This window comes from Osmerus mordax, chromosome 4, assembly GCF_038355195.1.
Source record: "Osmerus mordax isolate fOsmMor3 chromosome 4, fOsmMor3.pri, whole genome shotgun sequence".
Taxonomy (NCBI): Eukaryota; Metazoa; Chordata; class Actinopteri; order Osmeriformes; family Osmeridae; genus Osmerus; species Osmerus mordax.
Window position 1 is genome coordinate 3,537,830 of NC_090053.1, and position 18,514 is coordinate 3,556,343.

The following is an 18,514-nucleotide window of genomic DNA, read 5'->3' on the forward strand; positions in this document are numbered from 1 at the left end:
GACAGAAAATATGTTTATATCATCTAAACGTTATTTTTTTATATATAAAGCCTACTTAACAGAAAGCTCAACCAAGTGTGGACAAGATAAAAAGAAAACGAGGCGGTGTGGGGGTAAAAGGTATTATAAGCCACTGGGAATGTCAGTGTCACGACCTTCAGGGAGAATGAAAAAGATATGTGGTCTGGTGCGCTTATCGTGCTTTCCATCAGCGGTAGATTTTGTGACATCAGGAGAAGGAAAAGAAAACACATCGGTTGTGCCACGATATCTCCTCCCACTAGAGAAAACACACCCCTTTATTCAAAGCGGCATTGTGCTCATAGTTTTTTATAAACACATTAAATGTAATAAATCTAAATAAAGGTTTTAACTTGTGGTTCAAACTAAGTTAACATTAGAATACAAAGACGGTATCCAACACCGCCTATCCGTTTCAACTGGAAAGGAGAAGCAAGGAGGTGTGAACGTCGGCTGAGAGCCCGCCCTCGAGGCTAAACTGCTTGGAAGGGTCGTAAGCTTTTCAGCGTGCAGTGAGTTCGTTCGGGAGAAAACTGTTTGCATACCAATCTCGTTCCGAGACTGCATGACCAAATTGGGGCTACAGATCTTGAAAGCTCTGGAATTTATCTGAAGTGTGTCGCGGCGTATTGTGTGGACATCTTGTAGTTTTCTAAGTTACTAGAATCTTCATTGAATTTTCTACTGATTTGAGTGGTGTAGACGTCTCCGTTAAAAACAAGCAGAGGATTCGGACTGAACTGCGGTTTGAGGTAAGCACAGCCTGCCTTTTCAAGATCTCTAAAACTTATAGGCTACATTTTTTAACCATGATGATAAAATTAAATTTTAAAGCCTACTCAAGAAAAACGTTATTCCATGAGCGATACCTTATCAAAATATTGTTGGTAGGCTACTTTGTTGCATCCGTTCTTGCGTTGTCAGTGTGTTATTAAATTGTGTGTAATGAGAGTGGCTCGCTGTTTAGCCTGTAGACAATGACAATGTAAAGTTTCATATAGGCTACTATTTATATTAATATTATAGTTTCAATGTAGTTTTCAGTTCGATAATACGTTTGTTAATACTGTGATATTACATGTTTCGACGTTGAATTACACTACTTTGTTATGAAAAGAAATAACTGCTTTTGTACTAAATAACCTACATTTCGTGTCATGGGGTCTAGGCTAGTTTGTGCAATAATCCAACACAAAATCGTACACTCAAAGTGCATTTCAGCGAGTGAGATTAATGAATTATGCTAGTATTGAAATTTACCCCGATATTACAAATACATGTAACAACTTTTTTTGCTTTTTTTACTTAAACAGCAATACATAATCCGTCGTCGTTTTCAACTGCATTGTTTTGTTCCAAAGATAATCAAAATCTAATTGTCGCCATGGTGAGAGCGATAGCAGACATTGTATTCAGCTGAGAAAGATGCCAGTCTTCCTCAAGCTGGCATCTTTCCCACGCGGATTGACAGCGCGAAACCCATGGCCTATAGGAGGTCCTTTTACAACCGGGGGTGTCTCCCAAGATTCACCGGGTCGCTTGATGGACGTTTTAGTCCGTGGAAACTTTGCTTCGGGGCAGAAGTTCACTGCCAATTTACATCAATTTATTTTGGAAAGTGGAATGCATCCTGGATTAGTTTGCATCAGGGGTATCGCTCTAGGCCCTACATGTAATGATCTAACTTAAGGGCATTTACGACCAATGCAGACTTCTGATATTAGGTTCACTAGAGAGCACTTGAATAGCCATATAACATTTCCAATACTTTCTGGCTCACAGATTACAGAAAGTACCCCACCCCCCAAATTAATTCCAGTAATCTCTAAACTACTGTGCTAGAAAACCATAACAGCGTTACTGTTGTATTAAACTGAACAAGGGAGTGCAAATTGCACCGCCTTCAAACATGGAAGCTAGTCAGAGACATCCCCTGGGCATTGACATTTCCATAGTCGCTTTTGTGGTAGAGCTCTGCTGCACTTGTTCTATAGAACTGGGGCCGCTGCAAATCAGTTTTCAATTAGACCAACACGTGTGTGTGTGTGTGTGTGTGTGTGTGAGGATCCATTAACACAGCCCTCTGGTCAGGTGTGTGTGCTGGAGTCGGACTCCACAGACTCTAGTTAAAGTCAGAATCACTCAGGGAGGCTCTTCATCTCAGCGGTTGGTACGGGGCTCCACAGCGCAGAGTGGAGAGGGAGGGCGAAGGCAAACCCCACGGCCCAACTGCCGGGCTGGAAGGGAGTCCTCTCCCATCATGATAAATGGGGCTGAGCTAACACCGAGCAAGGACGCACACATGTTTGTTATCTCTCTCCCCCCTTTCTTTTACCAAACCAAATGTGTGGAAGCTAACCATTTTTTGTGGGAAAGGAGCAAACAGAGGAGCGTTTGTTTACCACATCGCGGGTGAGTCTCTGCCTTGTCAGAAGTAGCGTTGATGCTGCTGGAACAGCTGCCAACATGGATGACTAAACTCCCCTGAAGCTTTTCTTTTCTTAACTCGGATCATATGAGTGTTGGGAAACAGTGTTGTTGCCCAGATACAGAAGTTTTGTCCGGAGGATAAAGTCTATCTCCACACAGTTTGTAAAGCTGTAGTGTAGTTCTTAAGAGGATAAAGATTAGCAGTTACATTTGCTTTCCCCACAGAACCTTTTATGTAGTTATCAATTAGGAAAACGCCTGCTTGAGTGAATTTAATTGTCAACCTGGTAAAAAAAAAAATCCAGCATCTTTATTAATTATTGATTACATTTTATAAGAGAAGTCAACCCAAACAGGATGACTAACGTACAGGAAGGGAAGGTTGCTGTGACCTAGTCCTAGACAAGACTGTAAAGGTGTGAAACGCCTGTCACACGTCCTGCTGTCGTTGATTTGGGAAGGGGCCGAGGTGAGGGAAGGGGCCGAGGTGAGGGAAGGGGCCGAGGTGAGGGGGAAGGGGCCGAGGTGAGGGGGAAGGGGCCGAGGTGCGGGAGAAGGGGCCGAGGTGAGGGAAGGGGCTGACATGACGCTTCCTGGGCAGGAAGTGTACCACACTTTAAATGGCTGAAATTAATCAATCTGAGGTTCTGCATGGTAGGATTGCTCTGCTCTCTCGCTCTCTCTCTTTCTCTTTCTGTCTCTTTCTTTCTCTGTCTCTGTTTCTCTCTTCTTTCTCAGTCTGGCTGTATTATATGCTGATGTGCTTGCAAATGAGCCTGCTGCCCGCTTAGGCAGGTCTTTGATCGCTGGCCTCATTTTCACAGCCCTACGAGTAATCGGACCAGGTGATTCATTCTGCACCATCCTTTTCCCCACCACCTATCTTCCCTTTCTCTTTCTTCCCTTAGATCCATATCCTCCCATCTCACTGTCTTCCTCTACGTTTCTACTCTTCATCCGTTTATCTCTACCTTTCTCTCTCTCTCTCTTTACCTCCCTCCCCTCCTTGGACTCTCTCTCTGCCCTCTCCTCCCCCCTCTGTCTCCCTGCAGAGCACGTCTGTATCGATGGGTTTAGAAGACCAGGCAGAAAGACAGACAGGAAGAGGGAGAGGGGGGGAGAGGGTGGAGTGAGAGAGGAGACCGGGTCATCACTCTGCTCTCGACTTCCCCGTATCAGCCCGGCTCCGGCACCAGCGGTCCGTAGAGACCCTGGAACTAAATGGAGTATCTATTGGCTCAATGAGAAAATTGCTTTTTTCGATTGCTGAAGGACCCTTTATTTAATGTGTGTGATGTAGAGGCCTATGCCAGTAATGGGTTCGGTATCTTTGTTGTCAAGAGACATGAGGAAATGAAATTTGCTTTTCAGCAGGCAGAAATAATTTGGACAGGGAAAGGTGCATTGGTCTCCTTCATTTGAAAGGACCCATGTGCTGTTGTACGTGTGCTCTGTGTTTTACCACAGGCATTCTGCAGTCTACCTATTTTTCAGACAGACAGGATCTTGGAACAGTTGTAAGTTGATGTAGCCTGTAGCGGGTTATTTCTTCACACTGAAGGTTGTGTCGTGTGAGAATCCTGTCAGAACCGCTCAACATAAACACCAAGTGGTTTTAACAACAGAATGCTTGGACAAGAATGCTGCTGTAAAAACGAGGCCTCGAAAGAGCTTGGAACCTCCAGTGTGGGTTTCTCAATGAAGGAGGCCTCCTCAATCATAAACAAAAAAAAGGAATACATACACATACACTCTTGAGACACGGACCAACATTTTCCACTGCGTTTCTGGATCTTGCGAGGTTGCGAGGGATTTAAGAGTGGGTACAGCTGGAAGTCCTGGAGTTCATTGAGAACAGGAAGTCCAGAGGCTTGTTCACTGAGACTTCCTCTTTATCTTGAGGAAGCAGGCCTTTTGTTTGTGCTTGGCCTAAGGTTTCTTTGTGCTTATCTTGCATTCCGGCAGTTTCCTTGAATAATGGCCATTCCAAGCAGGTAATATAATGAGGGAAAGGTATGTATTTGACAAGCTGGGCAAGGGAGATAGTGGGCTTTGTGAGACCCGTTTGACAGGCAGGTAAGGCAGGCAGGCTGGCAGTCTGTCGAGGAGACCGTCACCCCAGTCTTCTGGATGTTTCAAAACACATCTCCCCTAAAATCCCCTTAGCCGCCTTTTTCCACCACAATGTTTTCAGACCTAATAAGCCCTGTCACTCACGTGTCCGTTAAAGTCTAGAGGCAGGAAGCTCCTGGTCATTACAGACAGTGAGCACACAGACTAAATCCCGGTCCTAACCCTGGGAGGGTTCCTCTCTCCCCCCCCCCCCCCCGCCCCCCCCCCCGCCCCCCCCCCCACACACACCCTCAGCCAGACCCCAGAGAAGGGCTTAGACAGCCACTGATGGACATGTGTCAGGCTATGGTATAACTGAATAGATTACCTGACTAACTGGGCTAGGATGGGCAGATGTAGCCCACTGCGATATTCTGCTGATTAGATGCCTGCTACTGCCTGGGAGACAAGATGGTACAGGGGGTAGACCAATGCCTCACCGATCACTGGACTCTGGATCAGATGGAGGTTGAGATGTAGAGCTTCACACCAAGTTAGGGTAAGGGTTAGGTCTTTTTTTGGTGCAGTGATGCAGTAGTTTTTATTAGACTTCCAAACGGAGACTATGGTGACTTGATATTCAGTGTTGAAAATAGGCGGAGTTCCAAATGCACTAGTCATGGCTGTTCCTCTTGTAACACTGTTGGTGAGTGAATGAGAGGGAATGCGTGATATACGATCGTTCTCCAACTACTCGGTTAACACAAGTGTCTTTCACGGGCTGTCCAATTTAAAACAGCTCTAGATATATTCTGTTGGCAGTTGTCTTTGTGCACCAATCCACCAATTGTTATTCTTGCTTAAATGACTCTCGTTCCTGGCATGGGTCTGCACATAGAATGTATCTACAGAGAACCAGTTTATACTTATTATCAGGAGAATGTGCGCTTAAAATATGAATCACTGAATTAATCTATGGAAGAGAGCTTTTGTGGTAGAGACTGGAGGCTGAATGACATAATTGTTGGGACTTTTAGTGCATCCTCTGTTCTAGTGTTCAGTCCTGAGGACACAGCTGAGGCCAAGGGCATGGTACAGTGGTCTTTAGTGTAGTCATATGAGAGTTTGGTCGAGCAAGCCTCTCCTGCTGTCCTTGTGAGTTGGTACCGGGAGCTTGGTGGAGCCAGCCTGAACTCAGATGTGTTTTCACAGCCTCCGCTTGTGACTCACAAGGCCATAATGACTCTCTTCTCCTGACTCAGGCATTCTTCACATGAAATGGGACTCTTCCAGCTTCTGGTCTTTCTCTTTTCCTGTTTCTCCGGCCGCAAGCCATGTTCTCTCTCTCTCTGTCTGTCTCTCTGTCTGTCTCTCTGTCTGTCTCTCTGTCTGTCTCTCTGTCTGTCTCTCTCTTTGTCTCTCTATCTCTCTCTCTGTCTCTCTCTCTTTGTCTCTCTCTCTTTCTCTTTCTCTCCCTGTGTGCATGCCTCTTTGGAATGCCCCTGCTCTTTCAATTTGAAGTTAGTTGAGAGCAACCGAGCAGTACATTGGAGACAGCCCCACCTCCGTGACTGTGGGCTATGAGGTGCTTGTGCTCTTATGTAAATTCAGTTTCTCCATTCGATGCTGTACTAATTAATTTGTATAGTGTAGTATACATACCTCAGTGACCTGTAGCATCTCATTATATGACTATGAACTGAGCAACAGTGTGGCTCAGACACACACATAAACACACACACACAAATTGACTAATTTTAGGCAAACAGATTAGTCGTCCTAGATGGGGTTGTGTTTTAAGATGACTGAGTCAATTAGTTAAGGGTCAGTTTAAACAAATTAAAATGGCCTTTAGTGTCCACGTCTTATCTCATTCTTTACATCCCCTTGCATTTGAGATCTGTGAACGAAAGTTGTTGTATCATGCTGAAAGGGAGCTGTTAAATCACATTTATGGACATGAAGCCGACTGAAGATTTGGGGCATGACGTAGGCTGGCTGGCTGCTTTTTCGTTGTTTTTTTTTCAGTGGTGGCTGAATTATAGACCGGCTCTTGGAGATTTATTCTGAGCCTGATATGGGTCTGCTTCACAGTCTCCCAATAACACTTTATGGTTTCTGACACAAAGCATAAAAACCCATAATATACAAACAGGAGTGCCCGTAAACACACACTCTTCCAAATTATGGTAGCGCACACACACCCATGCAATATCCATCTCTGTGCGTTGGAAATCTGAACATTGGGGCTTGTATGGGTTATGTAGATATTGTGTACGTTTGAATGTGTCAGATGTTTTGAGTATTGGAATCTAGGCTAGGCTCCTATATGTTTAATTATACAGAAAGTCAGTGTGGTAAAGGAAAAGCCCGAGGTAAGAGCAAAGCAGACATATTTTGCCTTTGATTTCAAGGTGAGTGTGTCAAAAAGACATAAATAGGTTAATGTGATTCTTTGCAGATTCTCTGTACTGTATAATCGCATGCATTCCTGTTCAAGTAAAGCGCGTAGAAGTGATTTTATTTATTTATTTCCCCCCTCACAAACAACGCAGACATAGGAGCCAACTGCCTCCTCACACTCTTAGAAGCCCACACACACATGCACCTATGATTCCTTAATTCCCAGTGGTTCTGCCAGGTTAGAAATGATATTCCAGTCTCCCCCACAGGTCGAGCCTCGTCACTGCTCTATTAGACATGTGGGCTCCTCCAGTCTCCCCCACAGGTGGAGCCTCATCACTGCTTTATTAGACATGTGGGCTCCCTGCCTGGGGACTGATCAGTGTTTGATTAAAAAAATCCCCCTTGTGGTTCCAACTGTACGGAGGGAGAAGGACCAGCTAATGATCCCTCCCCTGCCAGGATAACAGCCTTCATTCAGGGAGTCAGGTGGCTGAGCGGTTAGGGAAGCGGGCTAGTAATCAGAAGGTTGCCAGTTCGATTCCCGGCTGTGCCAAATTATGTTGTGTCCTTGGGCACTTCACCCTACTTGCCTCGGGGGGAATGTCCCTGTACTTACTATAAGTCGCTCTGGATAAGAGCGTCTGCTAAATGACTAAATGTAAATGTAAATGTAATGTATTCAGACTCAGACTGAGGTTTCTGATCCAACCTCAGGCACCTGGCAGGATACTACTTGCATTTTGAAGCCGCTGTAGTACAGTAGCATCATGTTGGCCAGGTAAACAGGACACCTGGCCATATGTATTTATTTGCACAGTTTTTTTTCTTTCTTGGATTTCTTCGGTAAAGATGAAGACAGTCTTATCTCGATCTTGACTCGCGGATATGGAGGTCGTCGTTATGCCTAGTGATGGAGAGGACGGGTGCCTGTCACCTCAGAGTCACTGCACCACGCTAGGCTTGTTTCAGATGTCGTTCAACCTCAACAGCCACCCATCAAACCATCACACAGCACAAGTACGATTTCTGAAGTTCAAAGCCAAAGGCTGCACAACTATTAAACACAATTTCACTCTTCAAGCTGTTGAGGCTCTTCAAGCACCCTAAGTGATCCGGGGCTCTTGTGATCCACGGCAGTGCTGGCTGTTGAACGTAACCCTCTTCTAACACTGTATGCTTGAGGCCTTCACGTGGTTATGCTTGTCTGAACACCCCCTACTGTAAAAGTAGATGGTAGTAGTCACGTCAGGCTGCCTAATATGTGTGCTGGTTAACTGTGAATAAAATCAACATGTTGTAGACCGTTATTTGTCGTCCTCCACGGGAGAAAACGATTAGATGGCAAAGCCTGAAGAGTGCCTCATGATTTTTTAATATTCCTTTATAAAAATTTTAGCCTCCCACCACTTTAAAAGCGCACTGCTTTCGACAGCGTTTGTGGGTCACTGCACTAAAACATGGTCTCTGTCCTTTGGGTAAAGAGAAAGCCGAGGGCACTGGGTCTCTACAACTGTGGAAGACCACGCCACATCACACAGGTGATTAATGCTGAGCCTCGATTCAAAGATTTTGAAGTCCTACAAGAAGAGTTTCTCTTTCTGGCTCAGGGGAGTGCTTGGGACCATTACTATTTGTTGGCTATTAGTAGGAGAAATCTATGCATACTTTGAAAAATAATCCCTTCCGCTCCTAATCCTTACCTCCCATATGTCCTTCTCTCTTTGAGGCTGCCAGTGAGGAAGAATCCAGAGCTTCAGAAAATCCTAACTGTTTAACTGTTTGAGGGGGAGAGAAGGTGTTGTCATTGAAATGGATTTTCGTCCCCAGATGTTATGACAGCAGAGTCCAGGGGAGTTGCATCGCTTGTGTTTGCCAGAGATAACAAAAACATTGCAAGGGTTTTCTGAATCGGTAGAGAGTGCCAAAATGATCTTCAGTGTTCGTTTTGTTTGTGCTGTGAGTTAAAACCTATTTGGCTCTCTTGTTAATTCTGTCAGAGGAACATTTGAATGCCTTCCAATTGATTAGTCGCCTGCGTCTCTTCGAGAGAGTGATGAAAGTGCTGGAACCTAATTAAGAGCACCTGTGTATGATGTGAGGGCTTGGAGACTGAAATGTGTCAGCCTCTGTTTCAGCAGCACTTCAGAGAGCCTGTCCTGATGAACAGGGTTACCATGTGACCAGGCCTCAGTGCCAAGGTTAAGGCAAATTCATTTGGACGGTGTCTGTAGATGCCTTTTCAACCCCACAAATGCAGCAGCTTGCCAACAAACGATTCTGGGCTTCAATGTTGTTCAAGCTGGAGGTTTGGTTTCAGTGATAACAAGGCATAGAAAACCCTATTTTCCAGAATGCAAATAAATGCAGTCATGGAGACTAGTACTGAAGATGACCTCAGACTGCTCACAAGAACAGGGGAGAAGTCAAACAATAGTGAACGGAGCACCTGTATTGTGAGCCATAACCGCTCTGCTCATCGCTTCAGGCTGTTTGGTACGCTATGGTTTTTTCACGTTAACTGAAAACAGGTGCCAAACGTTTTAGTCCTCAAAACACCAGTGGGGGATCATTTCACCCCACCGCAACTCAATCAACCACCATCCTTCGTAATCTTTATTTATTTTATTTAGATCCTGGGCTTTCAAACATTCATCAAAACTGCCAGGACCTTTTTCTTGTCTGATTTTGTACACTGTCGCCTTTTGACTGACCTACTGTGCTTTTGAGGAACTCGAGACGTCAGATTGCATACGGTTTGAAAAGGAAACCCATTAAGTATGTTCAACTGCACCTCAACATCTCATTATAAATATGCTCTGCTGTCTGTAATCTCCCTCTGCCTCTTCTGGATCTTTACCATTTGGTGGCTTTCATCAAAGCCAAGTCTCACGCATTGAAATTAATGAGAGATAAAACGCTATTTTCATTTTCTAGCCCATAATCCCTCTGTGATTGTGTCTGGATTTGGGCAAAACACCCCTCTCTGAGACAGCGCCCCTGAATAGATATCGCCTTTCTGAACAGGCTTAAAATGTAGAGCCATGATCTGGAACATTCTCATATCAGACAATCTGATTATTTCCATGAGAAGCAGAGAATAGCTCAAGCGTGCATTCTACAGGTGATGGGTATCTCAACGGCTTCCATCCAGCCAAAGCATACTCAGTTCAAATCATTTGTGCCTTAAATTGAGGTGGAAACTGGGTTATTAAGCGCTCCAAGGCTCCATTTGCTTATATGTTGATCTTACTCTTAGTAATTAGGTACCTCAGAAAAACTCCAGCTATGGTGAGTCTTGGCCTATGCTAGACTGGGCTAGATTGGAAATAGCTAAGTGGGCTATTTATGTCTTAAACAGTAACACTGCACAGGCCTAATGCAGTGTTTGCCTTCTGAAACTGCTGCCCATGCCTGGCACATTACTCACGGTTTCATCACCGCACCACATGGATACTCTCACAGCTTGTGCTGAATCTGCTGTAGCAAGACAGTTGTCATCAGTTAATGCACCCAAAAGAATAGTAAGGCAGTAGCCCATTCTTCGCTTTAGCATGATTTTCCATTTAGAGCGGACTGAAAATATGAAACTATGTGACTAAGGTTGTGCTCCATGTTTTTTTTATGTAACTCCGGCTGAAGATGTTGCATCGCGGCACACAGGGAAAACAGAAAACATTGATTTGTGGAGATGGTGTCGATTTTATAAGAACAAAGTCTACCCTGGTCACCGTCATTGTTGAAATACAATCTCTCTGTCAGCAAACCAATACTGGTCAGCCATATTCGATGGCTCATGTTCTATGGCCTTCTCTGACCACATTCATCCTCACTATTGCTCCATATCCATCATGTTTTGTGGTGGAAACCTATTGACTTGTGTTGCTTCAGGGACTTAATCCTGGACCTCATCCAAACGGCTCAGTTTCCATCCTCTCCCCATCTCTCCTCTCTCCCCCATAAATCAACGTGATGTAATTTCGTAAACTCCCTTTCCCACAGCTTGGGTCTGGAGGCAGTGCATTCTCACAGGGAAAGTGTTTCAGAACGGCCAGTTAACCCCAACCCCCACCTCCCAAAACCCCTCTAGTGAGGCCCTGTCAGACCCCTCTAATGTCCCCAGCCTGTGAAAGCTCTTTCAGCCATTGAAAGACCTCAGCAAGTGGTAGCGGAACTCTTTCCTTGATAACGTTGTTTTTATGTTTTGTTTTTCCAGGCGGAGGGGATTGAGAAGTTCACTTTCTCACAGCTGAACCTCGCTGTTTATGTCTGTCTCTGGGCCTCGCAGCCCCTCAGATTAAATCACATTTCTCTGAGTGCTATTTGTGTTGTGCCAAGCGCGATTTCTCCCGATGTCTCAGTGTGCGCCTTCCATGAGCTGCCGGGAGAAACGCTGCTGCGTTTTCACCAGGTTGTTCTGTGGAAAAACGTCCAGCCCCTTTTTCCACCTCCTTCCATTCCTCCAAGCCCCTTTTTGGGGGCTTAGCGTATATAAGGATATCTTTCAACTCCCATTCCTGGGAGTATTTGGCTTAGAGTGAACCGAGATGGAGAGGGGGTGCAGCTTGAGGGTTTAGGGAGGGAGGTGGATCTCTCGGTCACACGGTTCACTGTGTTGCTTTATCCTTGGTTTCATCGTCCGCTTCCCTCCTAATCCTCCTGCTATCAATCTCGCCGTGTTCTGCTGTTAAGCACAGACGATAAAAGTAAGAATTGATATTCGACCCGTAACGTCTTGTCGTGAGCATTTTTGTGGGTAGCATTACTGCATTCCCAATGTTAGACACGCGTGTGTGATGTCGCATTTTCCTCTCCTAAATAGTGTCGGGCTGGTTTAAACGCGGCCTCGCCGCGGACGGTGCGCTGTGCGAGGGATCGGGGCATGCTCGTCGGGTGCGTGGGCTGCTTTACGAGGCGGCCCCCCTGTTGGAGCCTCGTCGGGGCTGAGGAAATGATCCAGATGCAGGACTCCTGGCACTCGTAACCCAGCAGGACACCTGCCCTCCTGCTCCTGTTGGACTCTGTGTGAAATCGTTATGGAGATCTGGAGCAGAACGGGTGTCCCTCTGAGAGGTTCCCTGGTCCGTTCTGAGTGCTGGTCCACGCTGGGAGGCCCCCTGGTCCACGCTGGGAGGCCCCCTGGTCCACGCTGGCTGGTCCACCAAGGCTGTTAAACGTGCCTGTCTCTCTACCCTATGTTGTCATATAGTGCTCTCTAAGCATCGTTGTGGTGTGTTCACATATTGCTTATTCATGACCTTGAAATTCCGATGCTCTACCACCTTTATGCCATGTGTGTTGGTGGCATATTCAACCCATTTCATAGTTTGTGTACAGCTCTGATATTTCCTCGGACATCTTGACGTTCTTGTCAGAACCTCTTGAGGCAGAGAGTTGTTAGCTCTAACCCTAACCCTGTTTATAGGGGGAGCGGGGGCGTCGGGAGCTGGTTGCGGGCACACACTCTGAGGTATTCAGGGAAACCATGCATGATGAGGACCAGTCATGGGGCTTCACACTGGGGGCCGGACTAATACACCAGCTCTCAGGCAGTCCCTCAGCACATTAGCTGGAGACGTATTATTGAACAAATGCTCTTAGGTGAGGTAAATAAACAATCTATATGTGCTGTGTCGTACCAAACAAAGGGATTGCTGCTCTGTTCAGTGTAAACTTCTGTGATATGATCTGTTTTGGTAATACTGCAGACCAGATGCAGCTGGAGCTGTACACATCTGTGTACCTTCACAGAGGGCGGATGGATTAAAGGCTGTAGGGACCCTCTGTGAAGGTGCAGGTAACCAACAGCTGCCGGTTATACTTAGGAAGAAGATCTCTCCGGAGGGCAAACTCAAAGGTCCTCCTCTGGTTTTAATGATTAAAGTGAGTCGTTCCGTGGTACCATGGAATTGGGAGTGTGTGTGCCTCTTCTGCTTGGTCTTCTGCTTTGAGACATTTACCATGCTTGTTTGTCAGTCCAGCTAAACAAACGACTCATGAGTCGACTCCAGTAAATTCCTCAGTGGCTCGGAAGAGTTTGAAGCTGCATTCCTCTGAAGGCTTTATGGGACTTTGGGCTGGAACGATGATGGAAATGGTTAACATGAAGCTGTTCAGCATCAGCTAGCGGGGTCTGTGGGTGGAGACGAGAGAACAGGGAGAGTTTAACAGCCCCAGCCCCCTCTATGTTTGTGGTAATGAACTCTTACCTTGGCTGGGCTCGGGAAGGGAGGCTGTGCTGTGGACATACTCACTATGTTTTGGTAACCCTTTATGGGAGGAAAAAGAGGCCTTGTTCCTAATTGTGTCCCTGGGGGCCCCCAGTTTCTCAGTATTCACAGCCTTTTCCTGTCCCTCGCAAAGACCCGCGCTACCCCTCCTCCCCCGACCTCCGGCACGATCCAACAGGTCTTTCCCCTTTAATCGCTCCACTTCAAAGGTGTGTTGTGATGCCCCCCAGCTCTCTCCTTCCTTCAAGACTGGGTTAGGACTTGAGGGCATGGGAAGGTGAGGTTGGAGGGTTGGGGGTGTTGGCGAGGGGTTTGGGGGGGGGGGGGGGGGTGAAACGCAGGCAGGGGAAGGTTAACGAAAAGAACAACAAGTAGCCCCGCGTGGAGACTGTTTATCATCACAAGTCATGAGGCTGGCAGTCACGCGAGAGAGGCCCCCTTCAGGCCTTCGGTAAGCTCGTCCTCCCCTCCCTTCAGGAGCGGTGAATTCCACAGCCCTGCCAGAGGAACCTGTTGCTGGTGGAAGCCTGGGTAATGTCTGCCTGCAGCTTGGAAGAGAGGTGGAGGTTCACGTCAGCTTCAATCAGCGTCAAAATCACACCCTCCCAAGCACACTTTCAGGGGCCACGTTCCTACCGGGATTCCATCTCACCCTAAACCGTTAACACGGTGAAACCTGAGGACAGTGTTATGAGTCATTCTAAATCATTTAGTTGGGGCGAGTGTGTGTACTGCATCACTGAATACGAATCGGAGCCCAGTTCATTTTGCCTTGAAAGCACAGGACCCTATTTCAACCTTTGCCAGTGACTGGGGTGAGTGATCTGTTTGATCCTCTGTGATCAGAGGAAGGATTGTCTCTCAGTAGCTTATCTGGTCCCCTAGCGGCTGACTCGCAGTGTCAGCAAGATCAATAAATCTGGATTGGCTTAGGCGATAAGTCTGACTCACTTCATTAAAGCAGACGTCCAGAGGAAATATAGCCCGTAGCTCTTGGCCTCTCTCCCTCGCATCTAAGATCTGAGAGAAAGAAACTGTACATATGGAGGCTGTCAGCAAGAGTCTGTAGATCAGTGAGGATAGGCTTGTAGATTATTATAGGAGGCAGACCTTCATATTAAAGGGTTTGATGCAGTTTGATAAAAAGTTGACAGAGAATAGGTGCTATAGATCCTGCTGTGGAGTGTAGCTTGTCACTTCCTCTCTCACTTCCTGGTCCATTTCCCATATCCGAAGGAAGTGTGTCTCATCAAGCGGACCTGCTGTGTTCTGACCTACAGGATGACCTGTAGCTAGGGTTACCAGGGTTACCAGGGTTGGGCGGTCCCAGGCGGTGTGTGTGAGGGCAAGGACGTGGCCACACAGGAAGAGCGACAGGAAATGGAAATCTTTCAAGGTTATTACTTCCTGTTGTATCTGTGCTATCTGACCTATGACCTTTCAATGAGCGTATCCTAAACTCATGAAGAGGCGGGCAGATGTTGTCAAGTTGCGCTCCTCCGGCGCAGATGGGATAGAACTGCTGAAATGTGAGTGGAAGATGAACCCCTGGATACTGTCACCGTAACCCAGATCACAGCCCCAAAACGTGACCGTAGACCCATCAAGTAGCCGCGGGGTGTTTGGATCGCACGTGCTGCGGCTTCGAGACGAAATGTCAGCGACTGGAGAATGAGAGGGATTTACGTGAAAGCGGATGCAGATGAGGATCATTGTCTGATGTGGAGTCTTTCTCTCCAGCTCCGACAGAGCCTCAGACGGCGTGGCCTTTCTGCTCCCCGCGAGGGGCTCTCCCATTGTCGAGCTTCTCCCTCCCTCTCTTCACCCTCCCAACCCTGATATCGTCAAGCCCGCTCCCCCCCCCCCACCAACCCCCCGCCGCCATCCTATTGGTGCTCCACTTTCCCCTGTGTGGGTTACCATGGAAACGGGGGTGGGGGGGAGGAGGGGGGAATAATGCAGCCCCCTCGCTTGTGTTACTCTCCACCAGCTAATAGCTCTCTAAACACAGGCTCCGGAGAGGATGCTCTGTCGCAAGCTGAGGGGGAGGACACAATGCACAATGTGACCATCGCCTTTATAACACAAGATTATAACCCTCAGGATGACAGCTACAAGTGTGTCGGCGCTTGTTCTAATGGACTCTCTAAGTGACATGCTGGAGGGGAGCTGAGAGTTCTTGGCTGAGAAGTAACACAAATTCACCACCAAACACAAATACAATAATATTTTATCATATTAGGGGTTGTATTGTGTAGGCAAGTGGAGTATAGTACTTTGTCAGAGGTACCAAATGCTGTGTTTTGGTCTACACAGATGTGTTATTGATTTTGTGTTTTTTTCTGTAGCCATGCGTGAACATTGGGCCTTGTGATAAGAGAGTGTATCATCACAGTGCATCTCTCAGCCTCTCAGCCCCAGTCCTTCCACTCAGGTTTTGATTGCGTTTGCTAGATGTAATCACAGTGCAGGGGGTGCAGGGACTGTCAGCTGTGTCCTGGTGAGTCGGAAGTCTGGTGGCAATATGGTGTTGATGAAGGTAGTCTTCTGGATCCCTGTCTCAACACTCAAGGGAAATTCTCTATTCCCCTTCCTGTCAGGGTAGGAACACTCAGTCTGAAATAAGCAGCTGGAAAAGCTGATCGGCAACATTGACAGTTCTCCATATTTGATAGACCTAGTTGTCACTGCCAGTACTTTGAAATTCAATCCAAAGTATTGTCAGTCAGAATAGCTCTGCAGCTGACACATTTTTCAATTCTTTTTTTGTGTGAGTTGAAGCAACAATACCAGCAGTTTAATTGCCTTGCGCTGCCATTTCATTATTTTCAGCTATAGGAGACACTTGTGGCAAAGCAACTTGAACAGTAAAAGTTTAAAGCATTAAGGCTCGTTAGCTACACTCTGCTGGAGATCCACTTTGACAGTTCAACCAGCAACATGTAATTAGTATAGTATGCTGTTCTCCATGAATAATGCATATGCTCAAGGTTAGCATCAGGGGCCGCACAGGGAGAGAGCAGTGAACTAGAGGCTCAGTTATACCTGGTAATTAGCCAAGAACGATGGTGTACAGATCACAATACTTAGCAGTAAGCATTACATTTTTACCTGACTGAATGCAACTGGATAGCTACTATCAAAGGCACTTTGATACTATCAAAGGCAGATTTTTTTTTTTTACTCCGTTAACTGTTAATTTATCCCTCCCGCTGAGCAGTGGAATATTCAGAAAGTAATACGCCAGCGAAATGTCGTATTGGCTCACCACAGGGGAGCGTGTCATAAATAATAGATCGTAAATTGTATCTTAATACCCAGATGTTGTTGTTCGGAAATGGGGTTTGTAATCCTCGAACTGAGAGGGAACTGGAGCCGTAGCAGCTTCCCACGCAGGGATGCTAACGACGCGAGCATGTCCGTGTCTCAGGCGCCCCGCTTGACCCCTGCTGTGTTTCTGTCTCCGCAGCTCATGACAACAGGAGTGGAGAGGAACCAGAGAGAAAACCTCAGCCGCACCTGAACGACGAAAAGGTCATCAACGGTTACCCATGGTAACGTAACTTCATCCATTCACGTCTATGGGCGACCTGTGAACCCTCCGTGTGGTTCTGGCAATTTAGACGAAGGCATTCGAAAAGCTTCTTTTTTTTTTTTTTTTTTCTCAAAACCACCCACTCCTCCCCATCTTCCCCTCCCCAGAAATGCACAGTTTACATCCCATCTCCCTGTGTGTGTTGGTGCTGGGGTGGGCTTCAGGCCCCATGCTGAGAGCAGCTTCTTTCAGGCCCACTTTTCACCACACAACGTGAGTCATCTCTAACAGAACCTTGGTAAAAGTGGGAAGGAAACAACAGGGAGAAAGAAAAAAAAAGTGGTCGTCAGCCTTGCCGTTCGCCATCGTTCCGACTGCAGAGGCTCCCAGCCTCAGTCGCCCAGAGGGGCCAGAGGTCCCGCTCCCAGCCTCAGTCGCCCAGAGGGGCCAGAGGTCCCGCTCACAGCCTCAGTCGCCCAGAGGGGCCAGAGGTCCCGCTCACAGCCTCAGTCGCCCAGAGGGGCCAGAGGTCCCGCTCACAGCCTCAGTCGCCCAGAGGGGGCAGAGGCTCCCAGCCTCAGTCGCCCAGAGGGGGCAGAGGCTCCCAGCCTCAGTCGCCCAGAGGGGGCAGAGGCTCCCAGCCTCAGTCGCCCAGAGGGGGCAGAGGCTCACAGCCTCAGTCGCCCAGAGGGGGCAGAGGCTCCCAGCCTCAGTCGCCCAGAGGGGGCAGAGGCTCCCAGCCTCAGTCGCCCAGAGGGGGCAGAGGCTCACAGCCTCAGTCGCCCAGAGGGGGCAGAGGCTCCCAGCCTCAGTCGCCCAGAGGGGCCAGAGGCTCCCAGCCTCAGTCGCCCAGAGGGGGCAGAGGCTCCCAGCCTCAGTCGCCCAGAGGGGCCAGAGGCTCCCAGCCTCAGTCGCCCAGAGGGGCCAGAGGTCCCGCTCACATCCGGCAGAGCTTCTTGTTCTACCACTTTGCCGGCAGCAGCCTGGTCTCTGTGAAGGCCGGATTTGCATTGAGATCCGCGTTAGTATTCAGAGCACGCTGAGGAGGCAGACATGCATGGATCGAGAGGTGAAAGGGGACTTCAGACGGAGACACAACAACGTCAGAGACGCGTCACTTTTTAATGGTGCTTCTTTACCAAACAAACAAAGAGGCTGCTTGTTCTTGATGTATCTGGTTTTCAGTGTTTTGATTGGTTCTCAGTGCTGTGTGTTGGGAATACACAAATACATGCTTCCTATGGGTGTTTTTTGACTGCGACACCCAAAACACAAAAGCTCAGTTCTTTTGCAGATCCTCTTGCCATGTAATTGTGTCAATGCATTAAGCATAAGCCCCCTTGTCACATTAATATCCAAGCACATGCTCTTCCAGGCTTCTGCAGTGGGAGCTTATTGGCTGAGGAACATTAACAAGTCATGAATCTTTGACATTTAGACGTGCATGTGCATACGCACGTTTACACACACACACACACACTCAAACAAAAACACACACACATATTCTCATTTATTTACATGAGTGGTGAGATGGCATATGTGCTGTGGGGCCTCAAATGTAGGTGGACATCTTCCTCTGAGCATCTCACTTGAACATATGTGCACCACCCCCCATCTCTCTCTCACTCACACACACACACACACATTCCTCTGGCTTTGCTTTTGATCTTAGAATAAATATTCAGTGTAACCTCAGCCCGGTGCACAATTAGGCTTTGCTGTTTGTTGTTTCTCTCTTTTCATTTATTGGTTTTTGATCCGCCTCTTCTAAGCCTTGTGTACCTTTGGAATCAGGCAGCTCGGGAGCACTGGAGCAGGGCCGTGAGTAAACAGAGTCCAGGCA

At 47.3% G+C, this 18,514-nt stretch overlaps 1 protein-coding gene across 1 annotated transcript in view; it reads left to right on the forward strand.

Annotated features, from left to right (window-relative positions):
- Nucleotides 1–547: 547 nt before the first annotated feature.
- The window catches only part of tspan18b (tetraspanin 18b), a 29,580-nt gene continuing 11,613 nt past the window's right edge, over nt 548–18,514 (forward strand). The window contains exons 1-2 of the mRNA XM_067233873.1: nt 548–773; nt 16,606–16,690. Of these exons, the coding sequence (XP_067089974.1) occupies nt 16,688–16,690 (3 nt within the window). The 5' untranslated portion in view covers nt 548–773; nt 16,606–16,687. The remainder of the gene's footprint in view (nt 774–16,605; nt 16,691–18,514) is intronic.